The sequence below is a fragment of the Anticarsia gemmatalis genome, chromosome 2, assembly GCF_050436995.1.
Source record: "Anticarsia gemmatalis isolate Benzon Research Colony breed Stoneville strain chromosome 2, ilAntGemm2 primary, whole genome shotgun sequence".
Lineage (NCBI taxonomy): Eukaryota > Metazoa > Arthropoda > Insecta > Lepidoptera > Erebidae > Anticarsia > Anticarsia gemmatalis.
In genome coordinates this window covers 14,435,323-14,449,556 of record NC_134746.1, presented here as the reverse complement: position 1 = coordinate 14,449,556, position 14,234 = coordinate 14,435,323, and the positions used below count along the sequence as shown (strand labels likewise).

Sequence of the window (14,234 nt, the reverse complement as noted above, 5' to 3'; positions counted from 1 at the left end):
TTCAATTGGTCTCGTTATTGCGTAGGTTACGCGGGTGCACGTTGCGAGGTGAACGTGAACGAGTGCGAGGAGGACCGCAACATCTGCGGGCACGGCCTGTGCTACGACACGTACGGCAGCTTCGTGTGCGCCTGCCACCCGGGCTACACGGGCGAGAGGTGCCATACTGTGGTCAGTATAGCTTGCTAAATTATTAGAATTGTTGTCGTATGTTATCATTACTTGGATTGGTAAACTAACTAATTTATCCTAGGTTTCATTGGTCTTTAGTACCTATTTTGTTTCGGGTTTTGAATAGTATTCAAGAAGTCGCTGTCAGTTTTTGTTATTTAAGTAGTACCTAGGCGTGATTTTTTTTTCTTAATAGTTGAAAGACTTTCGAGACGCGTATGGTTTTGTGTGGCTGATTAATGGACTGTTTAAAGCGGTATGTGTTATAAATTGTGTTGTCTCCGCAGATGTCAGCGTGCGCGTCGGGCCCGTGCGGCGCGGGCGGCGTGTGCGTGGAGGAGAGCGGCGGCGCCTTCCGCTGCGTGTGCGCGCGCGGCTGGGCCCCGCCGCTGTGCGCCGCGCCGCTGCCGCCGCCCGCGCCCGCGCCCGCGCCCGCGCCCTGCGCCGACGTCGTGTGCCCGCCCAGGAGCCACTGTGAGTACTCTATACTTACTCACTTTTTACTTCTTATTTGGACGTGTTTAAATTGTACTAATCTATGAGGCAATTTAACAGGTATACCGACAAACAGCATGGTAGTAACGGGAGTCGTCGCGAAACAAGTCATGTGCGTCTGCGACATTGGCTTCTATGGTACGTACACGTTGAACAAACACACACCTTCACCCCACCTAATACACCTTCTATTAGCACAATAAATGTAATTATACAAACAGCTTACTTCTAAATGAGTGTTGACTACATATAGGCGCTCCGGGTGTATCACCAAACTGCACGACGCTGGAGTCAGCGTGCGAGGTGGGCGTGTGTCAGAACGGCGCCACGTGCACACTTGCTACTGATCACTTCAACTGTACCTGCGCGCCTGGATACAAAGGTACATACACTACACTTATAATGTACCTACATGTTTAATATATAAATGTTTGAAAGAGAGCTGTGTAAACGTTTTCAGGCCTTTGGATAGTGTTTCGTTGCCTGTTTTGTTTCATGAAATTTTGGTGTTTATTATGTGATGTAACTTCGAGTTATCATAAGCATTTGATGTTTTTCATACTCCTTAGTCTGTATTTCGTTTTAGTCCGAATTAATATGCAGAAGCCTTTACCGTAACAATTTTTTTTACTTAATTATTATTTCTAGAACCGTTGCATTTTTCTTTCAAATAAACGTAGATTTATGTATCAGAACATCTTTAAAAATATATTGTTAATGCGTAGAATCTGTCTATTAAGTTATGCTTTTAAATATGAATATAAATTAGTTTCATAATTCAAAAAATATTTTGGCTGTTTCCTAAAACTTAGTAATCTGTCACTACCACTATCCTCTCCCTATGTTGTTGTCATGTTCATACCCGTCAGCATGTGATGATCATATTTAAATGTCGTTGTGTGTGCTTACGTGTGTGCGTGCATGTGCGTGTAGGCGTGTACTGCGAGCTGTCGGCCGGCAAGGCGCTGTCCGACCTCAAGGCGGCCGAGCGCTGCGCCGCCGGGCCCTGCCTGCACGCCAAGACCTGCCAGGACCTCGTGAGTATACCCCTATACCCCTCGCCTTATACCCGCCGTTACTTGCTTGCCTTATAGATGTTGTTTGTGCATGTTTTCTGTTTTTCATAAGCTTTTAGTTAAGTAGTAAGTCGCAGTATCACTCGTTATGTAGATAGATGAGAGTTAAGGCTAAATTCTTTAGCACCGAGTTATTTGCTCAAAGACAAAATTCGACTGAAGTGAGTGGAATAATATCATCACAGTATTGTCGTTTTCAAAGCTACTATCTCCACTGCGCTGCACCAAAGTGATCTTGTTGTAAAATTCGGACTGATAAACACGGTTCTTATAGGCGACGGGGTACCGTTGCGAGTGTGAGGCGGGCTGGGCGGGCCCGCGCTGCGACGCGCCGGCGCCGGGGGCCGCGGCGCCGGGCGGCGACTGCGGGCCGCGCGGCTGCGCTAACGGCGGCGTGTGCCGCGAGGCCGGCGACTGCGAGTGCCGCGGCGGCTGGGCCGGCGCCGCCTGCGACGTGGCGGCCGACTGCCGCGCCGCGCCCGCCGCCTGCGCGCCGCACCACGACTGCGTGGAGCTGGCCGGCGCCTGGCGCTGCGCCCCCGCCGCGCCCGACTCCGCCTGCGCTTCCTCACCTTGTCACAACGGAACCTGCCTAGCTTTAGAAAATGGACTCTTCCGCTGCCAGTGCCCGCCCGGCAATAATGGTGAGTGTTTTTTGATGTTAAGTGACAGAACTAAAAGTAATTTAGATTGCTAACAGAAAAGAAAACAAATGTTGGTATTATTATCTTAACATTTATTCGAGTCTTTTTAAATGCGACGTACAAACTAAATTCTATTCTTGATCGGAGAACACTTTACCGATCATGTAAGCGGGCGTATCGCGAATTCTTTTGCCTTTCAACTTGATGGAGAACGGCAACACCGACGGGTACCGCCTGTAGATGCCCCGGGCGCCCGGTGTCCACGCGCGAACACTGCACACTGTGTCCTGCTTAGCCGTCACACCGACCCACGCCACTGACGACAACACTATGTCTCCACAACACTGCTGGGGACCTTCACCTTCAAATTCTAACAAACTCTCATGTTCCTTCAGTCCTGGCCAACTCTTCAGTCTTTCCTCGCCTCCGCTAGGCGCCGCGAACAACTCTGTACCAATAAACTTGTTGTAAACTTCATCAGCGTCATCAGTCTGTGTCACAGTGATTGGTAAACTTTCTGAACAAAATATGGTGAATCGGCAAGGTCTCGCGCAATCTACGAAGTCGAGACGAGCTAGACCACCGATGAAAATAGTCTGTCCTTTATTTAAATAGTAAGTCTGTGGTCTCATCAGTTGTTTGGGAATCGTGAGCAGCAATTCTTCAGTACTTAGTAAGGAGAGCACCTGGTCGGGGTGTATGACGCCGGGCGTGTCGTAGAACCACTTGCTCTGAGCAAACAGCCTGTGTTTCTCATCAAACACTGTCAACTTTCGGCTGCCGAACTCGTCAGTCTCCACAGCATCAGTGAACGATCGTCCAATATGTCCGATCAATGCTGGTGCTTCTGCTGGGACATTTCCTAGTAATTGTGCCTTCCTTATTTCTTTCTCTACCTTCATGAGTTGTCTTTCCGACTTTAGTCTTTGAGTCCTTTGTTGAATTTTCCAGCCTGAGGGTCTGTTTATTGGGAATTTGAGAAGGTTTAGAGTAGTTCCCGGCCACCGACTGACTGTCGCTCTCTTGATGATGTCAACGGCATGAACTTTGCAGTAGTCAGACTGTAGGAGAGCATTGAACAGAGAGCTCTTGCCCACATTGGTGCATCCCACTAGGAACACATCTCCTTTGTACAGCCACAGTTTGAACAAGGCAGAGATGAGATCTTCCACACCATAGCCAGTCTTGGCAGATATAAGCGACACATGCTTTATATTGGCCTCACCTAGTTTGGTTTTATTCAGTTCAGTGATCAAGCTCTCTTTTATTCTTTTCAAGTATCCAATACTATCGCCTGGTAATAAGTCAACCTGAAACCATGGAACACAATGTTAGATGAAATTTGGACCTTTTATCTAGAGGTAATTGAAGGTATGGTATATTGATGGTGATTTTGTTACCTTATTGCCAACAACTATGATGGGTCTGTCAGTGCCGATGATGTCCACAATGCCAGGCCATATTGAACAGGGGAAGTCTAGCAGGTCTACCATCAGTATTACCAGGGATTTCACCTTTCTGAAAATATAGCAAATTAAACCTTTAAAACACAAGCTATACATGAAAGTACATTTATAACAATTATTTAGTTTTCATCAGTTATTTAATGACTGCAATTTAATTCAAAATTACTGTATGTAGAAGAAAAAAAAAGAAAAAATTACATGTCTCAGTGTCTTGACTCAGTAAGAGTTGATATAACATGCACAAAGTTCGATCCAAAATGCTAATTATAGTTATACCTGATAGACTGTAACAACTTCTCATACTCTTCAGGCTGAACACTCACATCCAGAGCTATATTATACTCCTTTAGAAAGTGACATCTCTGACACTCAATAGTCTTCAACTCCTCTACTTCCCTGTGTTTGAAGATCTCGCTGGGCAAGTAGCCAGGTATAGCCGGGTCGCTGCAGTGTAACAGTGCCCCACAGCCCCCGCAGGGCACTCTGCTCACATGTGCCAAAGGGTCCGGAGTACCATAGTACTTGGACCAGCCAGTGTCAGCCTCGTCGTCAGACCCCTCTTCAATAATAGTATCATCAAAATATTCATAATTTGTCATCCAATTGTCAATGTTTGAGCGATCAAATTCACGCGCAACAGCAGTTTCGTTACTAGTTTCTTCTTTAACTGGCTCATTTTTCTCATATTCAACTTTAGTACTACTACTGAATGGCAACTGAAACTCATTGTTTTGTTCCGTTGTTTCAATACTTTCCTCTTTCAATAGTCTTTCTTCGTCGACATAATATTTCAACGCGACCGGCAGAGGTGGCAGACTTTTCTCTAAATACTCCTTTTTCTGTCTACCCTTTTCTCTCTTCACAGTTTTTATGTGATACTTATAATAACCTAATTCTAACTTCTCATGTTCTAGGAACGAGTTGAATCTTATTTTGTCCTTATATTTCTCTAATAATGCGGCAAAATCTTTACTACTGTTGTTATTGTTTACATTTTGGTCGTTTACAACGTTTGTAGAAGCTCGTACTTGGGTAAAACATTGATTTTGTAGCACTATTTGTTTCCGACATAACCTCAAAACTCCGCGCATTGTATACAACATTGTGATGACTCACGCGATGTATTTCCTTTGGTTAAAAATCATTTACACGTGAACTCTAATGAAAATAAACTCGATAACACTGTTTTACAGTGAGTATTCATAATAACAACAATAAATAGCTCGTAGAGTTCACACACTCAACTCGTAACTTTGACAATAAGCAATTCGACAGATGTGAAGTTACTAGTGATGTGACATCGATACATACGATAAACCGGTTTGTACGGTAAAGTGTCGTAACCGGTTATCAACATAATTGAAATTGTAATCATGGTACATTGCTGACATTTATTTGAAACACTGCTAATTTGAAAACAATGTATTCGTTTAAAAATAATACAACAGTTTTTATTGCAACAATGCAGTATCAAGTAATGACGTCTACAGTAGTGTCGTGTTGATATTAGTTTCGCGTGTTACTGCTGTTGGTCAATACACCTGTACAAACTCAGTCGGAGCTATTTATTATGTGACTAATTTAATTTCTGAGATATAATGTGTATTTATTACACGTGATTTACATTCCTATTCTTATTCGTTAATGTTGAGATTTTATACAAACGATTATGTTACTTCAAATATTTTCTATAATGTTATTTATTTCAGGTAAGGATTATTTTTTCCTGTTCTCTTTTCAGTTCAATGAACATATTTGAAAAGATTCAACATTTTTGTGTTATTTTCAGGTCATTTATGTGAATTGGACATAGACGAGTGTGCAATAAAGCCTGGAATATGTCATCACGGAATGTGCGTGAACAACCCCGGCTCGTACCAGTGCTACTGCCTGCCCGGTATGTGCATTATTATTGGTTCCCTCGCTCATTAGCAACTCTATCAGCTTTGTGGCTAATGTATGCATATATTGTACAGGGTATACGGGCGACAGCTGCGAGCAGGACATCGACGAGTGCTTATCATCGCCGTGCAAGAACGGCGGCACCTGCCAGAACTTGGAGAATAACTACGACTGCACTTGTATGGAAGGATTCGAAGGTCAGTCGTCTATGAACGTTAAATTTATTCATGATCGTCGGTATTCGTGACTAACGATAGTGTTGCGTCAGGCAAGGACTGTTCGATCAACATCAACGAGTGCGAGACGAACCCGTGCGCGGCGGGCTCGACGTGCGTGGACGGCATCGCCAGCTACTCGTGCGTGTGCCAGGACGGCCTCACCGGGCCCAACTGCGAGACCGACATCGACGACTGCCAGGTAACCGACTAACCGATCCGACACGCACAATATTGGACACGCACCGACACTAACAATCAATTCGCTGATTTACTCAAGTTTTTATCAAACAATGCCATTATTGTGACACCGAATAAATCATAACTTTTAAATGTTCGCGTTTATTTTCTAATATTTATGCCAACATCCATTTTATCTTGGATCGGAGCAAATAAATGCTCGTAATAACAATAATATTGAGAATTTACTTTTTATTTTATTACTATTATTTAGTACGCATTGTTTGTTTAATTGATTTCGTGGTCATTTATTTCGATTAACGTTAGTATGGACAATGGATGGCGACCATTTTTATTTCGAAATAATTATTAATGATTATGAATTAAGACCTATTATTATTTATTGTTGACATCGTTGGGGGAGGCATATGTCCAGCAGTGGACGTCTACAGGCTGATACGATGATGACGATTATTTAACTTAATTATTATTTCTTTATTCTTTCGCGCAGTTTTGCAACAAGGTGTTTCGATAGGTTCACATACAGTCCCTATAATTCATTACGTGTAATGTGTGTGCAGTCCCAGCCGTGCCTGCACGGCGGGCGCTGCGTGGACGGGCTGAACAGCTACAGCTGCGAGTGCGGCGGCACGGGCTACGCGGGCGACGACTGCGCCACCAACATCGACGAGTGCGCGCCGCAGCCGTGCCGCCACGGCGGGACCTGCGTCGACGAGATCAACGACTACCACTGCGACTGCTACCGCGCATACACCGGTACGTGTACCTACACGCATATCATTATAAAAGTGTAATCCTTTATTTATTTATCCTTTTGGATCAGTTCATCCCTAAAGTGGGTTGATTGATGACGCAAAAATGCTCTTATTTTATTACATTGCCTTAAAAACGTACAAGCAATAAAACGAGCTCTAACATGCCTGAAACGAAATTCATTCCAGTTTTGGTTAATAGCTGCACTACTCAAAAATGTTGTATAACCTTGTTTATTACATAGTTATCACATAATCGTATGTATATAGGTAAGAACTGCGAGTTGGACATAAACGAGTGCGAGAGTGACCCGTGCAAGTACGGCGGCGTGTGCCTGGAGCGCAGCAACGCCAGCCTGTACCTGCCGCCCGACGCGCCGCGCCAGCAGGTCGGCCACCAGCCGCAGATGCTGCTGCCAGACTTCTTCTACCAGGACTTCTCCTTTGAAAATGCACATGGGTGAGTTAGTTTAACTACTGAACATTTGCGTTTGATGCTTTTCTTGTCCAAAATTTTCTGATGTAGTACTTATGATTAAAAACTTTAAGAAAATTTGTCCCCTTTTCCCCGTATATTTCGAACATTTTTTAAAATAAAACTGCCGCGCTAGGAGTTGCTCTTGTTTTATAAATAGCAGATAATATAAAGTATCAATCAGATTTTAACTGAGACTTTTCGACGCTGTGGTAGTGGCAACCACCTTAACTATTGCACCACAGGGATCTCAAATCAAAAATCGAAAATGTATCTTTAATTTCTATTTTTTACTTATTCTGATACTTCTTGCATTGTTTTAAAATATGATTGTTATGTGTGTGGTACAGTTACGAGTGCGTGTGCGTGCACGGCACGAACGGGTCGCGGTGCGAGACCAACATCGACGAGTGCCAGGGCTCGCTGTGCGAGAACGGCAAGTGCATCGACGGCATCGGCGGCTACACCTGCGACTGCTTCGACGGCTACGAGGGCAAGCACTGCGAGAACGAGATCGACGAGTGCGCCATGTATGTACACACACTTATTTACTAACATCTAATAGCACTTTGCCCAAATCGGAGGTCTTACGTTGAAATTTCGTTTGTTTCTTATCAAATTTTGATCCGTTGCCGTGGTACCAAAATATAAGACATGCTTAATTGATATTGCTTCTCCGTCCTATAATATAATAATGAAAATGTAGAGGTCATTAATGAATACCTTCAAACTGTTACGAAATTTAGTTTTCTTGAACTATAGTAAATAGTAATAGCAAGACCTCGGCGATCAAATCTCTGATTAAATACAGGGCAGTTGCCATAATAATGTTGTGTTGTGTGTCAGTGCTCCATGTTCGCACGGCAAGTGCATCGACGGGCGCGCCAAGTACTACTGCCTGTGCGCGGGCGGCTGGGGCGGCCAGAACTGCAGCGTGGTGCTGCAGGGCTGCCGCGACGCGCCCTGCCGCAACAACGGCACCTGCTACCCCTGGCTGCTGGACGAGACCGAGCACCGGTTCAACTGCTCCTGCACCCCGGGACACTATGGCACTACCTGCGAGAAGGTAACATAATTATACTGCTTACTAATGTATGATTTTTGTTTGGCTAAGGTTTAGCTTGGGTATGGATGTTTGATGTCTTTACGCAGGTATAATGTGAAAATGATGTGCCTTTTTTTAAGTAATTCCCAAAATATTTTACTCGCAATATTAAAAGTTTATCCCCTGATGACGAATAATATAGAGTGCAAGTAGAAAGATTCTCCTATAATGTATAAAGTTTATTTCTTACTTACCATAGATATATTTCGTGACTATAGACCATCGTCAGTTTTGGTTCGTCTTACTAAATCATGATCTTACTACATCTAGATCACAACAATGTCCCTGGAGAAGAGCAGTTACGCGGAAGTGAACACATCACGCGAGGAAGGCTACGACATCTCGTTCAGGTTCAAGACGACGCTCGCCAACGGCCTGCTCGCCATGGGACGAGGACTCACCTACTTCTTCCTGGAACTGTCTAACGGACGACTGAACCTGCACTCCAGCTTACTCAACAAATGGGAGGGCGTCTTCATAGGCTCGAACCTAAACGATAGTAACTGGCAGAAAGTATTCGTGACGATCAACTCGTCTCACTTGGTGCTGGCCGCGAACGAAGAGCAGACCATCTATCCGATCAGTCAGAACGAGGCATACAACTCGTCCGTGACGTCATTCCCCACCACGCGGCTCGGCACCGCGGGCTCGTCGTATGCTACGTTGACACACGGACCCAACTTCTTCGTGGGGTGCTTCCAAGATGTAGTCGTTAATGGACAGTGGGTGAGTATCCGTTTATTTTGCTTTAGTAGAATAACATCCTACATTCATCATACTCAGATTGTTACCATATTTATGGCAACAAATAAATGTAAATGTTTTTGCATTCATAACATCGATTCTACATTGAATATAATCGTCAGGTACTACCGGAAGACTCGAATGCAACGGGTGCGGAGACGACAACAGAGATGAGCGCGGCGTCGGGCGACGACGAGAGCGGCGACACTGGGGCCGACGGCGACGACGAGACGGGAGTCGCGGAGCGGTCCCGCGGCGGGGGCGGGGCGGTGCGGGCCCGCGCGGTGCTGCGCGGCGTGCTGGCGTCGTGCCCGCGGCGGCCGCAGTGCGCGCCCAACCCGTGCCGCTCGGGCGGCGCGTGCCTGGACGCGTGGACCAGCTTCGTGTGCACGTGCCCGCGCCCGCACCTGGGCGACACGTGCCAGTACAACTACACGGCCGCCACCTTCGGCCAGGAGGCCGCCACCCAGCACTCGGTGGTGCGCGTGGCGGTCTCGGAGGCGGCGCGCCGGGCCGTCCGCGCCGCGCTCGACATCTCTATGTTCATACGTACACGCAAGCCTACTGGACAGATCTTCTACCTCGGCTCTATACCTAGGTCAGTACATACATCTGTTATACCTCACTTTGTCCCCTCGTCTCAGTAACTTCTTAACTACAACCATGCAGTGGCTCTAAAATGTTATATTTAATACACTACAAGTACAAAAGTTATTTAGTCTATCAGAAATTAAACTTGATAATATAATATGTACAGATACGGAGCAACAGACGAGACACAGGTGGGCGCGTCGCTAGAAGGCGGTGAACTACTAGTACACCTGCGCTTCAACCAGACGCCGGAGAACTACACCGTGGGCGGCACGAGACTCGACAACGGGTACCTGCACCTCATCGAGGTATATACCGCAAATACATTGCTCTATACGAGCATACTTAAACATAATGATCGATAAGCAATGATAAAGACGTCACATGGTAGACTTTTCCTGGCAAATTTAATGGTGAGGACTTCACATGGTAGACTTTTCCTCAAAGAATTTAGGTAGAAGACGTCACATGATAGAATTTTCCGGGAATAATTCAGGTAAAAGAAGTGTCATGGTAAATAAAATAATTTTCCGACCTGAAGACGTGAATTGATAGAATTTTCCGACATTAAGACTAGAATTGGTAGAATTTTCCGACTTGAAGCCGTGAATAGGTAGAAAATTCCCGGCGTGAAGCCGTGAATTGGTAGAATTTTCCGACTTGAAGACTTGAATTGGTAGAATTTTCCGACATTAAGACTAGAATTGGTAGAATTTTCCGACTTGAAGACCTGAAATGGTAGAATTTTCCGACATTAAGACTAGAATTGGTAGAATTTTCCGACTTGAAGCCGTGAATAGGTAGAAAATTCCCGGCGTGAAGCCGTGAATTGGTAGAATTTTCCGACTTGAAGACTTGAATTGGTAGAATTTTCCGACATTAAGACTAGAATTGGTAGAATTTTCCGACTTGAAGACCTGAAATGGTAGAATTTTCCGACATTAAGACTAGAATTGGTAGACTTTTCCGACTTGAAGCCGTGAATAGGTAGAATTTTCCGACATCAAGATGTAAATTGGTAGAATTTTCCGACGTCAAGACGTGATTTGGTAGAATTTTCCTAGGTGAAGCCGTGAATTGGTAGAATTTTCCGACTTGAAGACGTGAATTGGTAGAATTTTCCGACGCGAAGACGTGAATTGGTAGAATTTTCCGCCTTGAAGACTTGAATTGGTAGAATTTTCATCAAATTAATTCAGATAGAAGACGAGACATGGTAGAATTTTCGGGGTAGAATTCAGATAGAAGACGTTGTGAGCACGCGCACATGCATACATGTATGCGTTACTGCATATAATTGTATAGGTTCTATTTTCACAGACTACAAAGTGCGTCACGGATAGTCTGTCGTCTGCGTTGCAAGAAATGAAAGGTATAATAATTGTTTGTTGTTGCAGGTGGTGAGAAACTCAACGCTGGTGCAAGTGAAACTGAACGGTACTGAATACTTCCGCAAGTCTATATCCGCAGCCAAACAGATCGATGCGCAGGTAACTTTACATTACACGCATATTTATTAGTCACTGCATTTGTCGTGGATTCGGTTCCCAGCTCCAGATTATTTGTAAAACAAAAAATTATGTGTTTAGTTAGAATGTACTTTTCAATAGTTATTTATTAAAGTCCTACAATACATGGGAAGTTCTTAGGGTATTTTCTATTTATTGATTTTATAGCGTGTAAATATACATTGACTTGTATAAATTAGTTAATATTGTTTGTGATTTTAGGTGTTGTACTTGGGCGGTCCGCCTCCGGCCGTAGTAGCTCCGACGACCGAGAGCGTGCTGCCGTCGGCGGCGGCGCTGTCAGCGGGGTCCCCGGCGCCGCCCGCGCCCGCCGCGCCCACTGCCGACACCGTGCCCAACGATGCTGATGATAACGCTTACTTCAAGGGGGTTATACAAGATGTACAGGTAAACACACTGATATATTACTTGTGCCTTATTTATGATCGTTTCAGTACTAGCTTCTTGTCCTACGGGGTCATAGAAGTGACGGAATTGACAATAAACCCGTGCGTTGTGTTGATTATTGAGAATTTCGTGACAAAAAAACTTGTGCATTAATATAACATTAGAACTTGAAACAGAGTCAGTCGATTTACTATTGTACGTTTCATTTTCATTTTATGTGTGTTGCTATCCCACAGATATATTGCTATTATTGCTGTTTTATTGGAAATATTCAAGTTTTTACAAAATGTGTTGTGTGTGTGTATAGATATCGAACGGCGTGAACGTGACGATAGTGGAGTTCTTCCCGCTGCGCGTGGAGGGCCTGCAGCTGCCGCCGCCCTTCGGCGAGGTGACGCTGGACCCCGCCGGCGTGCTGCGCGGGGTCGTGTCCGACGACGTGTGTGCGCGCGCGCCCTGTGCGCACAACGCTACGTGCACCAACACGTGGAACGACTACGTGTGAGTGATTGCTATACACTTATTTAATACTGTTCGTCGCGCGATGAAAAATACATGCGAATCACTATATTACTTAAACTGTTGTTCATTGTTTATTTGATTTATATATACAGTCGTATTTAATTTCTTTTCTAATAAGTTTTCCCAAGATAATAATATTCTGATGATGATGTTATTTTTTTTCAGATGTCAGTGTCCCCGTGGCTACAAAGGCAAGCAGTGCGCCGAGGTGGAGTTCTGTCAACTGCAGGGATGTCCTCTTAACTCACACTGTAGAAATCTAGACGCTGGGTATGTACACTAGTAAACAATTAATTTATTACTATTTCAATACTTAAATAAAATATATGAAACTGTTCTTTTGTACTAAAAATAGTGTTTAAAATCTATATAAGTGCTATGTTTGTTTGTTTAGTTACGAGTGCGTGTCAAACGCGACGTTCGACGGAGTGAACACAACGTTGACGTACAAGCTGCGAGTGCCGCGGACCGTTGCCATCGCCACTGATGAGGACCTAGAACTGCCGGAGACACTTACTATTACATACAGGTATGTTGCTCACGTAACTATATGTTACGTGCATTACTTGTGAACGGAGCCTGTACTGCGTTTAGATGACCATGTACATTAGCTGAAACAACTTTCAATTGTATTTATCTCAAAGAAAGCACGACAGGAGATTATGCGTGTTGAGACGCGTTTCTGTGCTAGGGGCTTCCGCCTATAATCGGATAATTAAAAAAGGTACCTTAGTTATTTCAGTGGGAATAGGGTGTTAGAGGCGACTGGGACATTAAGCTTTTAAGACTGGAACGGTACAAAGAGTAGACATGATTAGATTTTCCATGTATGCTTCAGACAAAATGGTGACTATATGTAATATTATATTGTAATCGTGTGCTACTAGGAGTAAGACGGGCGGCACGCTGTTCCACGCGGAGAGCGGGTCGGGCGCGGGCGCGGCGTGGTTCACGGTGGGCGTGTTCAAGGAGCAGGTGGCCGTGCAGTGGCGCCTGGGCGCCGAGCCGCTGCCCGCCCTGCGCCGCCTGCGCGCCGCCAGCTCGCACCTGCACTGGACCTCGCTGCGCTTCTCCTTCACACGGGACACGCTCCGAGGTACGCGCTCACTGTTTATGCCTATTAGTTATGCAAGTTAAGGTCATAAGTCCTCTAAGTTTCTAAGAGACGTCGATCTTGCATTTGATGTAACAACGGTAATTTAAGAATATCGAATTTTATTATAATTTTAGAATATGTGGTTTAAGGGAAGAGTTTATGCATGATTAAATATAAACTGTGCTTGTATATTGTGCTCTGACTTGTAAATGAGACTGGTTTAATATCAGTTAAAAGAATATTACAGATTTATAGTAAGTGTAATGTATTCCAGGCGCGTTCATCGAGCCGAGCGGGCACGAGGAGGCCACGCTGACGGCGCCGATCGACACGCGCGCGTGGCAGCGCCTGGTCATGGAGGGCCGCCTGCACCTGGGCGGCATCGGCACCGCGCGCCTGCCGCCCACCACCACGCCGCCCGCACCCGCTACTGCTATGGTATGTATGGTTTACTACACACAGCATGAAATGAAAAACGTCTTTTTTAGTACATAATAGCACAAAATACTTAAAAAGTTACAGTGAGATCAAAGTACTAGATTGTACAGCTGAGTATAAATCTGTGGATGTCGTGGTCTCCACATTAGGTATGCCTGTATCGTAGGGTCTCAGAAAAAAATCGATTTAGTGTTTAAGTTCGGCAAGATTTTGGCTAATGTAAATTTAATTTTTTTTATTATTTTCAGACGGAGAGTTCGACAGATGCTAACGTGTGGGAGTATTCTGAAGGTGAAGAGGTTACGGGTGATAACATAGCTGGAGAATACTTCAAGGTAAAATAATATAAATAATAATTATAAGATAGTTTTATTATTTTTAAAAGTATCTTTAATATGAGTTATAAAATAAAAATGTAATTCCAG

The 14,234-nt window shown here is 44.6% G+C and overlaps 2 protein-coding genes across 2 annotated transcripts in view; one reads left to right on the top strand and one right to left on the bottom strand.

Annotated features, from left to right (window-relative positions):
• Positions 1 to 14,234, top strand: part of crb (cell polarity complex component crumbs) — a 63,859-nt gene that overhangs the window by 37,241 nt on the left and 12,384 nt on the right. Inside the window, exons 9-32 of the mRNA XM_076134182.1 lie at positions 26 to 171; positions 459 to 645; positions 727 to 804; positions 920 to 1,048; positions 1,600 to 1,703; positions 2,017 to 2,386; positions 5,642 to 5,749; positions 5,829 to 5,951; positions 6,023 to 6,171; positions 6,731 to 6,926; positions 7,193 to 7,382; positions 7,748 to 7,927; positions 8,244 to 8,463; positions 8,773 to 9,228; positions 9,369 to 9,844; positions 10,004 to 10,145; positions 11,235 to 11,327; positions 11,568 to 11,753; positions 12,061 to 12,254; positions 12,441 to 12,545; positions 12,670 to 12,804; positions 13,163 to 13,371; positions 13,646 to 13,809; positions 14,058 to 14,144. Of these exons, the coding sequence (XP_075990297.1) occupies positions 26 to 171; positions 459 to 645; positions 727 to 804; positions 920 to 1,048; positions 1,600 to 1,703; positions 2,017 to 2,386; positions 5,642 to 5,749; positions 5,829 to 5,951; positions 6,023 to 6,171; positions 6,731 to 6,926; positions 7,193 to 7,382; positions 7,748 to 7,927; positions 8,244 to 8,463; positions 8,773 to 9,228; positions 9,369 to 9,844; positions 10,004 to 10,145; positions 11,235 to 11,327; positions 11,568 to 11,753; positions 12,061 to 12,254; positions 12,441 to 12,545; positions 12,670 to 12,804; positions 13,163 to 13,371; positions 13,646 to 13,809; positions 14,058 to 14,144 (4,427 nt within the window). The remainder of the gene's footprint in view (positions 1 to 25; positions 172 to 458; positions 646 to 726; positions 805 to 919; positions 1,049 to 1,599; positions 1,704 to 2,016; positions 2,387 to 5,641; positions 5,750 to 5,828; positions 5,952 to 6,022; positions 6,172 to 6,730; positions 6,927 to 7,192; positions 7,383 to 7,747; positions 7,928 to 8,243; positions 8,464 to 8,772; positions 9,229 to 9,368; positions 9,845 to 10,003; positions 10,146 to 11,234; positions 11,328 to 11,567; positions 11,754 to 12,060; positions 12,255 to 12,440; positions 12,546 to 12,669; positions 12,805 to 13,162; positions 13,372 to 13,645; positions 13,810 to 14,057; positions 14,145 to 14,234) is intronic.
• On the bottom strand, positions 2,464 to 5,137 carry LOC142985946 (nitric oxide-associated protein 1). The gene is made up of 3 exons (XM_076134187.1): positions 4,129 to 5,137; positions 3,787 to 3,904; positions 2,464 to 3,696 (listed from the first exon to the last, which is right to left on the bottom strand). The coding sequence occupies exons 1-3, from the start codon at positions 4,953 to 4,955 to the stop codon at positions 2,518 to 2,520; spliced, it is 2,124 nt and encodes a 707-aa protein (XP_075990302.1). The 5' UTR covers positions 4,956 to 5,137; the 3' UTR covers positions 2,464 to 2,517.

Bases quoted from the DNA above. Each gene is read 5' to 3' on its own strand.
- LOC142985946 (XM_076134187.1), bottom strand. From the start codon at position 4,955: ATGTTGTATACAATGCGCGGAGTTTTGAGGTTATGTCGGAAACAAATA. The intron at 3,905-4,128 runs GTATAACTATAA...CTATATTTTCAG, and splicing joins AAGTTGTTACAGTCTATCAG to AAAGGTGAAATCCCTGGTAA. The intron at 3,697-3,786 runs GTAACAAAATCA...CCATGGTTTCAG, and splicing joins TCATAGTTGTTGGCAATAAG to GTTGACTTATTACCAGGCGA.